The 12,381-nt window shown below is 40.6% G+C and overlaps 1 protein-coding gene across 1 annotated transcript in view; it reads right to left on the bottom strand.

The window, feature by feature from the left end:
* Nucleotides 1-12,381, bottom strand: part of LOC117530101 (matrix metalloproteinase-17-like) — a 239,263-nt gene that overhangs the window by 88,331 nt on the left and 138,551 nt on the right. The window contains exon 5 of the mRNA XM_034193041.1: nt 10,637-10,923. Coding sequence (XP_034048932.1) covers nt 10,637-10,923 — 287 coding nt within the window. The remainder of the gene's footprint in view (nt 1-10,636; nt 10,924-12,381) is intronic.

The following is a 12,381-nucleotide window of genomic DNA, read 5'->3' as shown; positions in this document are numbered from 1 at the left end:
ATTTGAGTTGTTTTTTTTTTAATCACCTCTTATCCTCTGTAACATTTCCATCACAGCAACATTTGTACCAGATTATCTGGCTTGGTGAGTTGAAGGAAGCGCAAAAACAAGATTGTTTTTTCCCATAAATATTTTCATGCATAAATAAGTGAAGAAAAATCTTTAATTTGACAAGGAATCAATATTAAATTAAACTGCTTGCCTTGCGTGGATGCAAGCGTTCGGGACTCAGTGATCGACCCGCAAACATGTAATCTATGTTTTGGCGCGTAATTGAGGTGCGTTTGAAAAAAAAAAAAAGCTCACAGAAATAAACAAACATCCTGTCACTGTGTTGGTGCTGCAAAAATCACTCACACTGGTGATGAATATTCTTAAAAATTCACTTTGTTTGCAAACATCTTTCCAGCTTCTAAAGGGTAATGTGTGTCAAGTTTTGACATAAACCTGTTTCTCACATTGGAGTGACTTGATGTGGGGTGTCTGCGAGTGGAAGCTAGAAATAGCAAAGAACTGCAGTTCTGTTTCTCATGGAATTTTAAAAAACTTCCCTTGGAATCAGAAGAGGCTTAATGGCATCCCCACACATCCAAAACTTCTGGCACAGCTTAATGTTCTCCCGCTGCTCTTCAAAGGATTCTCAGCAGATGGAGGCAGTAACTGTACGACACAGCTGACATACAGTTTGTTATATACAGTGCTGTGGAAAACTTTTAGACACCCCAGAATCTTGGTGGAAAAGCAGTTTTTCGTGTGTGTGTGTATCTTTTAAAAAAACCTTCATCTGTGTGGGGGCGGCAAATCAAATTTAAAATGCTTGAATATTGCTATTCCACCGGTGGCCCACTTCATTAAAGACACAAATTAGTTATGATATTACAAACCTGATAAAAAAAAACACGGGTGGAGATTCAACTGTCTAGTCTGTGACTGTTGTTAATTTGAATGTTTTAGATGTGTATTTTATATTTCTCCTATTAATTCTTTATTTTTAAACGTGTTTTAAATGTTGCATCAGGAAGGGCATCCGGCGTAAAACCTGTGCCAATTCAACATGCAGATCCACCTTGGATTTGCTGTGGCGACCCCGAGTGCAAACAAGGGAGCGGCCGAAGGGACTTACTATTGTATGTTATCTTGCAAACCACTTTGTGTGTTTGGAAAGTACTATAAACAACAACAACAACAATAAATAATAATAATAATTAAAAAAAGAACCGCATACTGACACATTGCAGCTTTTACGACCATGCACATGGGTAATCTTTTTTGACTGTTAGCACTTTTTAATTTGGTCTTTTTTGGGGGCTTCTCATTATCAAACACGAGACTCTCACATCATATTTCTTGGCTACTCAAGAGGTGCTTGATGACTAACGTTTGCATCAGAATGCCACCTCAGCTGCAGGTTAAAACTCACGACTTTTGAGCCACACTAGATTTGGGAAATTTACTGTTTCTCTGTCATGTAGCACTATAAGATAGGTAGAAGTGCACTTGCTTCAGTTCTAGGAAGTACACTTGTTTCCTAGATATTTGGTGCCACCTAGTGTTGCGGAACTTTATGACAAAATACTGTGTACACCGTGAATATAAGATGATCCTGTTTTTTCAGATGTATTTTTTTTATATTCAGAAAAATGTGATCCTTCATCTTTACTTAATCTGTTAATCTTTTAGTAGCTGGGTTTCCATTACAGATTTGTGCAAAGGTTTAGTGATATTTTCAGAATGCCATTTAAAAAAAGTTGCAAAAAGTAGCATTTCCATTAGAATGATAGAATGCCACGTTGCGTTTTGTCCTCTCTCCAGAACTGTAATTCCAATAGTAAAGACAATAGAAAGGTAAGTCAGACTAAATACTACCTTTTTTTTAACTCAACATTGCCGTAATATAATTTCTTATAATGTTTAACAAACTGTCTTTTACTTCAGCCACACATACTGTGTTGTGTATTTTAGAATGTGAGGCTTTACATATGTCATGTGATGTGTAATAGTGGAAAAAGAGTTTCCACTTCAGTTTTTAGAAAATTAGATTTTTTTTGAATTGGCTGAAAAACTCACATCCAATCTTAAAACTTTTATATGTGTGTTTCAATTAAGCGTATTTCCAATTCACTACTTCAAACTGTGCAATTTGGAGGGTAATGGGAACCTGCCTAGTGTCTTAAACTTGAAAAAATGTTGAAAGATATCAAACAGAACTTGCTACAACTCAAATAAGACCCCTTAAATAGTTGTGGTTGTTTAAAACTATGAGGTATCAGTGCAAACATGTCCTACAAGTGAATGAACATGAACGTCTCTTGTTCAATGGGGCAACACTTCTCTCTTCATAACTTAATTTCCTTCTTCACCACTTCTGGCGTAGCACCACTCTGTCTCTCTGACTTCTTTTAAAAACAAAGGAGGACTGTGGATACTGAGCCGAAACGGGAGGAAGGTCATTTTAAGTTCAATCATCCAGATGAAAAGAAGAATAAAGAAAGCCAGTGAAAGGAAAGGAGAGTTAATGATTTATGCTGTCAGCGGTACGACTGCACTGGTGATGCGTTCAGTGGGACTCCATCACGCCATCCGCTCATTTCTTCTGGATGAGTGGGCTTATAATTGCCCTTCGCCCGTTCTGTCTCACTACCTCCCTCCCCTCTAAAGACTAAAGACCTGCAGCAAGAAAATGATGATTATAAGTGACAAGACCTCCCAAACCGTAAATGCAGACATAAAAAAAAAAACGTTTATGTCATAGCATGAAGATGTCAGTCAAATGTCTGCAATAATAACACACACTGTGTCATATAGAGAAGGCAAATGAATGTATGAATCAGTGAATGGCGTCATTCATCACTCAGAGCATTAACACGCTGCACTTTTGTTTTCCCGAGCTGTCTGAGAATGACAGATTTCTGATTGGCAGAGCTGATTAAATTCTATTTAGAGCTGCTGTCACTCTGCACTCATTTCTCCCTCAGTGACTAATCAGCCTCTTTGGAAGAAATTTAGACAGATCACTCACAATCAGGATGCACGAAGAAAAAAACAAAATAAAGAAAGCTACTGCATTAGTGCATCCCAAAGGAAGGCTGAATTCACGTGTTTAAAGGGCACAATCATGTATGCGCACAAAGCCACTGCAATAAAGACCAATTTAATGACACTGTACAAGAGGTAACAATTAACTCTCAGGTATCTTTGGTCCAAATGTTTGTCTGAAGGCTTGGACATCATGACAAGACTTATGAGCCTCCAGACACATGAATGGACTGAGGACATTTTAGCCAACAATAACACCAGAAGACGCATTATCTCATAAAACACACTTAGACGTAATAAGCCAAAGTCACCTTAGCCCACGGGACACAGGTCTGGACTGAAGACAAGATCTCAAAGAGACACTGTCATGATTCAGCCTTGTTGGGCCTGGCTGTTATTATTTTGAAGTCTTTTTTCCATGTTTGTGCTCTCTTTCATGCCATGTATCATAGTCATGCTTCAGCTGGTCTTGTTTCTTGTTCTTGTCAGGTTTTCATGTTATCATTGGTTTTGTTTCTGTCAATCATCCTCGTATTTGTTCACTCTTGGTTCCTTATGTAGCTGTAGTTTACTTCTGTTCATTACATTGTGTGTATTATGCTTTGGTCACAGTTTTTGGTTGTTATTTACCTGCAAGTATTTCCTGTCTGGTTATTTTCCTTTAGTTATTTATTGCACTCTGTTTGCCATTTATTTTGTGTTACTTTATTATACTTTAGTCACAGGGTTTTGTTATTTATCTGCAGTGCTGCTTATTTGATTATGTTCCATTTGTTATTTATTGCATTTTCTGTTTATCTCTTACATTGTTTTATTATCTGCATTATTCTCTAGTCATTATTCTCTAGTTTTTTCTCTGTTTTTCAGTAGTTTATTTTGGCTCTTCTCATTTGTGATTTCAGTTATGCTTTTATGTCCGGTTTTGTTTTCAGTTCTCATATTCATGCTCTGTCCTGGTTATAGTTGTATTTTAATCTGTCCTTGGTTTCTATTTTTGCTTCATCTTCTTTATTTGCCCCTGCACCAGCTCTTGTGTCCTCGTCTGTCACTATGACTCTTTTTGCTATGTGTTTTCTTCCACTTCCACTCTTGCACCTGCTCACATGTCTTTGTCTCTTTCATCACTCCACTCTGTGTTTTCCTGCCTTCACTTTCTTGCACTGTGCACAGTCTTTGTCTTCCCCGGTCACGCCCATTCCAGAACTTTCACTGACACCTGCATCTTGTTTCACTGATTACACCACCAGTTATTTAAGCCCTCACAGTCTCACAGCTCATGGCCAGATCGTTGTCTTAGTACACTTTCCAGCGTCCATCATAGTCCTGTTTTTTGTCCTGCTGTGTTCTGAACTTTGCTCTGTACCTCGACCATGCCTTTTGCTTCATCCCGGATGTCTGAGTTTGCTTGTGCCTCTGAACCCTGCTCGTTTGTGACTGCGTCTAAGCCTGATCCTGTTTGTACCTCTGCCACGCTGACTGATTACATGTGTACCGAAACCAAGCCTGGAATAAAGACCATGATTTCTCCTACACCAAAGCCTAGTCTGGGGGTTTGCATTGTGGGTCCAGCCGCTCCTGGTGACGGGCTCCTGCCCGCTCTGACAGACACTGGGACTGAAGACTAAGCCTGGTTCACACGACAGGATTTTAAAATTATCTTTAGGTTTCCAAAATCTGAGAGACCACACATGTAAAGATAAAAAAATCATAGCTCTAACAGGTTTGGTCGCACAGTGTGTGGTGTTCAGCCACACGGTAATAACAACAACACCACACACGAACAGATTTCACACACGAACATTTACAGTTCAGACAGGAAATCTCGCAAAATCTCTCGAGATTAAACGTGACTTCAGAGTAAACAAACGGAGCTACTTTGTGGACTATTTAAAACAGAGGGAAAAACGACACAAAAAGAAAAAGAAAAGGTGTTCTTTAAAGGAGTGGATACAGCGCGACCACCGGACTTTCTGGTAAGTCAGAACAGCTGTTTTGATTTTATTTTCCACTCCGTACGTCCGTCACCTCGCTTTCTGATTGGCTGCATGTCACATTCAGCAGGCTGTGTGCTCGTTTGTGGTCGGAGGACACAACACGCTGCGATATTGGGCCAAAAAAATTTGAATATCTCCGATTTGTGATTGGAGCGCTCCTGACGCCCTTCCGAGCAGATCAGAGCGCTCTGAACACACCACACACGGCAGGAATATCTGATAAGATTATCTTTGACGTCATCACGATTGTCGGGCCGTCCTTAAGATTGTCGGAAGGGTCCGATATCGGCCTAATTATCCTGCCGTGTGAACCAGGCTTTAGGATATACCAGATACCACAGCACAGGCTTGAACTGAAGACACTTTAGGCTGAAAGGAAGTTGAGATACAATGACACTGAAGACACATTTGACTTCTACAGTATTCAAGATGACAGCTTTTGGGATTAAAGTGTATAGAAGGTCTGTAGACAATTTAACCCACAATTGCCCTATAAGACACATTCTGGGTAACACACACCTGATCCCTGAAAACATTCATGACTTAGGGCTAAAATGACCTCAGTCCACATGGCACAGGTTTGGATCTAAGACGTTTGGCCAAAGGACAACACAACAGATGTTTGGCCAAAAAACACACACCTTCAGGAGAATATCATCAACAATTTCATGCAAAAGACACATTTTGGGCCAAACACTCTCACCTACAAAACTGTTTTTGGCCTGAAGATACATGGAAATGCTGAAGATAATTTAGTCCACAAATACCCTACGAGATACAGTTTGAAGACACTTTATCCCACAAAACACTCTTAGAATCAAGACACATTTGGACGAAGGACCTCTCACTCCACAGACAGTAGAGTCCCTTCATACACAGAGTACCTAAAACTGAAAACATGGGGCCATTTTGCCGCCAATTGTGCTTATCTACTGAACTAACCTTTTCTGTGTTTTTATCAGTTAACCATATACAGTGAGGAAATTAAGTATCTGAACACCCTGCGGTTTTGCAAGTTCTCCTACTTAGAAATCATGGAGGGGTCTGAAATTTTCATCTGAGGTGCATGTCCACTGTGAGAGACATAATCTAAAAAAAAAAAAAAAAATCTGGAAATCACAATGTATGATGTTTTTTTTTTTTTTATAATTTATTTGTATATTACTGTTGCAAATAAGTATTTGAACACCTACCCCTAACCCTAACCCTAACACTTACTGAGGGAAGGAGGTTGTTTGCCAAAATCTCACAATACATGACCCCATCCATCCTCCCTTCAATACGGTGCAGTCACCCTGTCCCCTTTGCAGAAGAGCACGCCCAGAGTATGATGTTTCCACCCCCATGCTTCATGGTTGGGATGGTTTTCTTGGGGTTGTTCTCATCCTCTAAACATGGTAAGTGGAGTTGATTCCAAAAAGCTCTATTTTGGTCTCATCTGACCACATGACCTTCTCCCATGCCTCCGCTGGATCATCCAGATGGTCACTGGTGAACTTCAAACGGGCCTGGACATGTGCTGGCTTGAGCAGAGGGACCTTGCTGCACTGCAGGATTTTAAACCATGACAGCATCATGTGTTACTAATGTAATCTTTGTGACTGTGGTCCCAGCTCTCTTCAGCTCATTGACCAGGTCCTCCTGTGTAGTTCTGAGCTTTCTCAGAATCATCCTTATCCCACAAAGTGAGATCATGCATGGAATCCCAGACCGAGGGAGACTGACAGTCATCTTGTGTTTCTTCCACTTTCTAATAAATAATCATAACAGTTGTTGTCTTCTACCAAGCTGCTTGCCTGTTGTCCTGTAGTCCATCCCAGCCTTGTTCAGGTCTACAGTTTTGTCCCTGATTTCCTTAGACAGCTCTTTGGTCTTGGCTATGGTGGACAGGTTGGAGTGTGACTGATTATGTGAACAGGTGTCTTTTATACAGGTAACAAGTTCAAACAGGTGCAATTAATACAGGTAAAGAATGAAGAATAAGAGGGCTTCTTAAAGAAAAATTAACAGGTCTGTGAGAGCCAGAATTATTGCTGGTTGGTAGGTATTCAAATACTTATTTGCAGCAGTAACATACAAATAAATTATTTAAAAAAAATCATACATTGTGATTTCCAGATTTTTTTTTTTTAGATTATGTCTCTCACAGAGGACATGCACCTAAGATGAAAATTTCAGACCCCTCCATGATTTCTAAGTGGGAGAACTTGCAAAACCGCAGGGTGTTCAAATACTTATTTTCCTCACTGTACAGCAACACATCCAGGTACAGGTACTATCAAAATAAATATAAAAATGCTTAAGCTATCAAATTTACATAAATTTACAATTCATGAGGATTTATTTAACCCCCTACTACCTGCCTCATTTTGGGTTGTCATTATCTCACAAATAAAAACTAAAATTTCCCATTGATACAATATACAGGCTTAGAAGGGGTTAATTCATTATTTAAAGCCTGATTTATACTTCTGCGACTCTGTAACTCTGTGTCATGCAATAACACTGACGTGCGTGACCGATTTAAAGTTCTCTGTTGAGTCTTTATGCATTTTTTATGATGGCAGTTTAGGTGAGTTTTACTGTACATGGGACTGAACACTAAATTTACCTACCTCGCAAAACTTTGAAAATGAAATCGGCTTCTATCCCACATGGCTGACTTTATTGTCTGAAACCTTTCTTTTGTTCAGATTTGAAGGAAATCTGTACATCTTGAACCCCTTGTTGTGCATCCAAATTCAAAACAACCTGGCATTTTCAGTGAATAAATAAATAAATAAGCTGGATTTACATGCAGATAACAGCAAACGTTATTTTGGGCCCAAGATGGCACCACGAGTCATGTGACCATTTTTTTTCCCTGGATCGTCATGTCGCTACTCTCTGTATAAAGGGACTCCACAGACAGCTTTGGTTTGATAAACTGTTTAACCATAGACAACTCAGTCCAAACAACCGGTTTGGACTGAAGATACACAGTAAAATCACCAGTGACTGTCAGTGTTAGTTTTACACTGGTGATTTTACTGTGTACTTTTGGCATCAAAACACACTTGGGCTGGACACATTTGTTCTGAGTAGTAGGGGTAGATGAGGCAATACAGGTTTTTGCTGAAATAACAAGGCGGTGGGGAGTACAGCGTTGTCCACAACTTCATCCCCACTTTTGGGCTTCAAAACCTTTACACAGCTTTTGGACTAAAGACAAGACACATGGAAGAGCTGAGGACACCTTCCACTCATAAATGACCTCCAAGATACCTTTGGGTTGAACACAATTTTTCCAAAATGAATTGATGAATTAAATGAATGATATATATATATATATACTTTGCAAGTTCTCCCACTTAGAAATCATGGAGGGGTCTGAAATTTTCATCTTAGGTGCATGTCCACTGTGAGAGACATAATCTAAAAAAAGTCCGGAAATCACAATGTATGATTTTTTTAATAATTTGTTTGTATGTTACTGCTGCAAATAAGTATTTGAACACCTGTGAAAATCAATGTTAATATTTGGTACAGTAGCCTTTGTTTGCAATTACAGAGGTCAAATATTTCCTGTAGTTCTTGACCAAGTTTTCACACACTGCAGCAGGGATTTTGGTCCACTCCTCCATACAGATCTTCTCCAAATCTTTCAGGTTTGGAGTTTCAGCTCCCTCCAAAGATTTTCTATTGAGTTCAGGTCTGGAGACTGGCCAGGTCTCTCCAGGACCTTGAAATGCTTCTTATGGTGCCCCTCCTTAGTTGCCCTGGCTGTGTTTGGGGTCATTGTCATGCTGGAAAACCCAGCCACGATCCGTCTTCAATGCTCTTACTGAGGGGAGGAGTTTGTTTGCCAAAATCTCGCAATACATGACCCCATCCATCCTCCCTTCAATACGGTGCAGTCGTCCTGTCCCCTTTGCAGAAGAGCACCCCCAGAGTATGATGTTTCCACCCCCATGCTTCATGGTTGGGATGGTTTTCTTGGGGTTGTTCTCATCCTCTAAACATGGTAAGTGCAGTTGATTCCAAAAAGCTCTATTTTGGTCTCATCTGACCACATGACCTTCTCCCATGCCTCCTCTGGATCATCCAGATGGTCACTGGTGAACTTCAAACGGGCCTGGACATGTGCTGACTTGAACAGGGGGACCTTGCTGCCCTGCGGGATTTTAAACCATGACAGCATCATGCGTTACTAATATAATCTTTGTGACTGTGGTCCCAGCTCTCTTCAGGTCATTGACCAGGTTCTCCTGTGTAGTTCTGCGCTTTCTCAGAATCATCCTTACCCCACAAAGTGAGATCTTGCATGGAATCCCAGACCGAGGGAGATTGACAGTCATGTTGTGTTTCTTCCACTTTCTAATAAATAATCATAACAGTTGTTGTCTTCTACCAAACTGCTTGCCTGTTGTCCTGTAGTCCATCCCAGCCTTGTTCAGGTCTACAGTTTTGTCCCTGATTTCCTTAGACAGCTCTTTGGTCTTGGCTATGGTGGACAGGTTAGGTTGGAGTGTGATTGATTATGTGAACAGGTGTCTTTTATACAGGTAACAAGTTCAAACAGGTGCAATTAATACAGGTAAAGAGTGCAGAATAAGAAGGCTTCTTAAAGAAAAATTAGCAGGTCTGTGAGAGCCAGAATTCTTGCTGGTTGGTAGGTGTTCAAATACTCATTTGCAGCAGTAACATACAAATAAATTATTAAAAAATCATACATTATGATTTCCAGATTTTTTTTTTAGATTATGTCTCTCACAGTGGACATGCACCTAAGATGAAAATTTCAGACCCCTCCATAATTTCTAAGTGGGAGAACTTGCAAAACCGCAGGGTGTTCAAATACTTATTTTCCTCACTGTACAGCAACACATCCAGGTACAGGTACTATCAAAATATATATATATATATTGCATAATTAGCCAATAAGACACTTAACTTTGTGACTAAAGTTACATGTGTTAGACTGAGACACAGAAGCATTTTACCCCAAACCTTTGACGAAAGACTCAAAAGGCAAAAGAAAACTTTTTTTTTTTTTTTGCTTTACATACTTGAAACCTGAGCCCACTAAACATTTTAGATGTCAAACATGTTTGGAGTAAAGACATTTTTTGGACTGAAGACATGTTGGCCCACAAGACATAACTCTGGGTAACGGATACTTTGGCCCACAAATCACTCGTAAGATTTGTCAGACACACAATCTCTTTAGCCGCCATTTGTGTCAGAAAACTCAAGCAATACATCTGTTCTGAAGAGACTTTCACACAAAAGACGGACTGGATTAAAAATATGTGAAAGTGAAATATCTCAAACTTGCAGATATCATTTTCAACAACTCCCACTGCTCTTCATCATTTTCAGATTATTCTTCACATTTGACACTTCTTCCATCATAACACAAACAGATAATCCAGATATAAATCTTAATCACAATGCGACAACTTTGGAACTTCATAGCACCTGAAGCATGGTGTTTCCGTTCCTTGCACCCAGGCATCTACATAGTTCCTGTTCAGCGTAGCACCTTGTGCTCATTCATATTCATCAATTTTATTACGATGTCATGAATTTAATCACAGATTGAGTTTAGAGGAAGTGTTCCTCACCTGGTGATCTGAAGGTCCAGGCCTCGTCATCATCGAAGTGTGTATCTCCAGCTGTGAACCTCTCGCCGGGGAAGAACGCATGTGCCACCGTGCCTCCCGGCCCGTCAAAGGGATAGCCGTCATTGTGGTCCGCCTTAGTGAAGTCAATCTGAATGTCTGCGTCACTTCCTGCCACCTCGTGGAAGTTAAGCGGCGCAATGTCGCTCCAGACCTTCAAAGCATAGTACATCAGGGCTCGAACAGTGTCCCTGCCCAGCAAAGCTGAATCCTTTGGGAAGGTCCTCACTCTGGGAGGAGAAGGAGAAGGCATATGATAGGGCGAGTACTGATAAAAAGTTATTGCCTGCTCTGTCTTTTATATATATATATATATATATATATATATATATATATATATATATATATATATATATATATATATATATATATATATATAGTGTGGAAAATAAGTATTTGAACACCCTGCGATTTTGCAAGTTCTCCCACTTAGAAATCATGGAGGGGTCTGAAATATTCATAGGTGCACGTCCACTATGAGAGACAGTGGACGTGCACTGTCTCTCACTTCTTAAAGAAAAATTAACAGGTCTGTGTGAGCCAGAATTGTTGCTGGTTGGTAGGTGTTCAAATACGAGGTCTGTTAGAAAAGTATCCGACCTTATTATTTTTTTCAAAAACCATATGGATTTGAATCACGTGTGACTGCGTCAGACAAGCTTGAACCTTCGTGCGCATGCGTGAGTTTTTTCACGCCTGTCGGTTGCATCATTCGCCTGTGAGCAGGCTTTGAGTGAGGAGTGGTCCACCCCTCTCGTCGTTTTTTTCATTGTTTAGGAATGGCTCAGAGACTGCCGCTTTGCTTGATCAAAATTTTTTCAGAAACTGTGAGGCACATCCAAGTGGACACCATTCGAGAAATTTAGATGGCTTTTGGTGAAAATTTTCTGGGCTTCAAAGAGATTACGGAGTGTTGCTGTCGCTTTAAGGACAGCCCCCAGCGGCTGATGGCGCGCCGCGCTCCAGAGCTGCCATCGACAGGCTGAACGACCATTTCTTTCTAAATGGATGGCTGTATGGATCCGTGACCATCGTGTGCAATTTCTCTGGTTATCACAAGAGCTGGACATCAACCATTTATGGCAGATTTCACTTTTAACAAGAGATTTTGTCATGGAAAGCCGAGGGGAGGCTTCGCGCGTCATTACCCCATTAGAGCACTTCGCTCTCAGACTGCGGGCTTACTTGTAGTTCCTAGGGTTTGTAAGAGTAGAATGGGAGGCAGAGCCTTCAGCTTTCAGGCTCCTCTCCTGTGGAACCAGCTCCCAATTCAGATCAGGGAGACAGATACCCTCTCTACTTTTAAGATTAGGCTTAAAACTTTCCTTTTCGCTAAGGCTTATAGTTAGGGCTGGATCGGGTGACCCTGGACCATCCCTTGGTTATGTTGCTTTAGACGTAGACTGTGGGGGGGGTTCCCATGATGCACTGTTTCTTTCTCTTTTTGCTCCGTATGCATCACTCTGCATTTAATCATTAGTGATCGATCTCTGCCCCCCTTCTCGGCATGTCTTTTTCCTGGTTCTTTCCCTCAGCCCCAACCAGTCTCAGCAGAAGACTGCCCCTCCCTGAGCCTGGTTCTGCTGGAGGTTTCTTCCTGTTAAAAGGGAGTTTTTCCTTCCCACTGTGGCCAAGTGCTTGCTCATAGGGGGTCGTTTTGACCGTTGGGGTTTTTCATAATTATTGTA

The sequence above is a fragment of the Thalassophryne amazonica genome, chromosome 17 (genome assembly GCF_902500255.1).
Source record: "Thalassophryne amazonica chromosome 17, fThaAma1.1, whole genome shotgun sequence".
In the NCBI taxonomy this organism is placed as follows: domain Eukaryota; kingdom Metazoa; phylum Chordata; class Actinopteri; order Batrachoidiformes; family Batrachoididae; genus Thalassophryne; species Thalassophryne amazonica.
The sequence above is the reverse complement of the archived record's forward strand: the minus strand, read 5'-3'. Positions and strand labels throughout refer to the sequence as shown.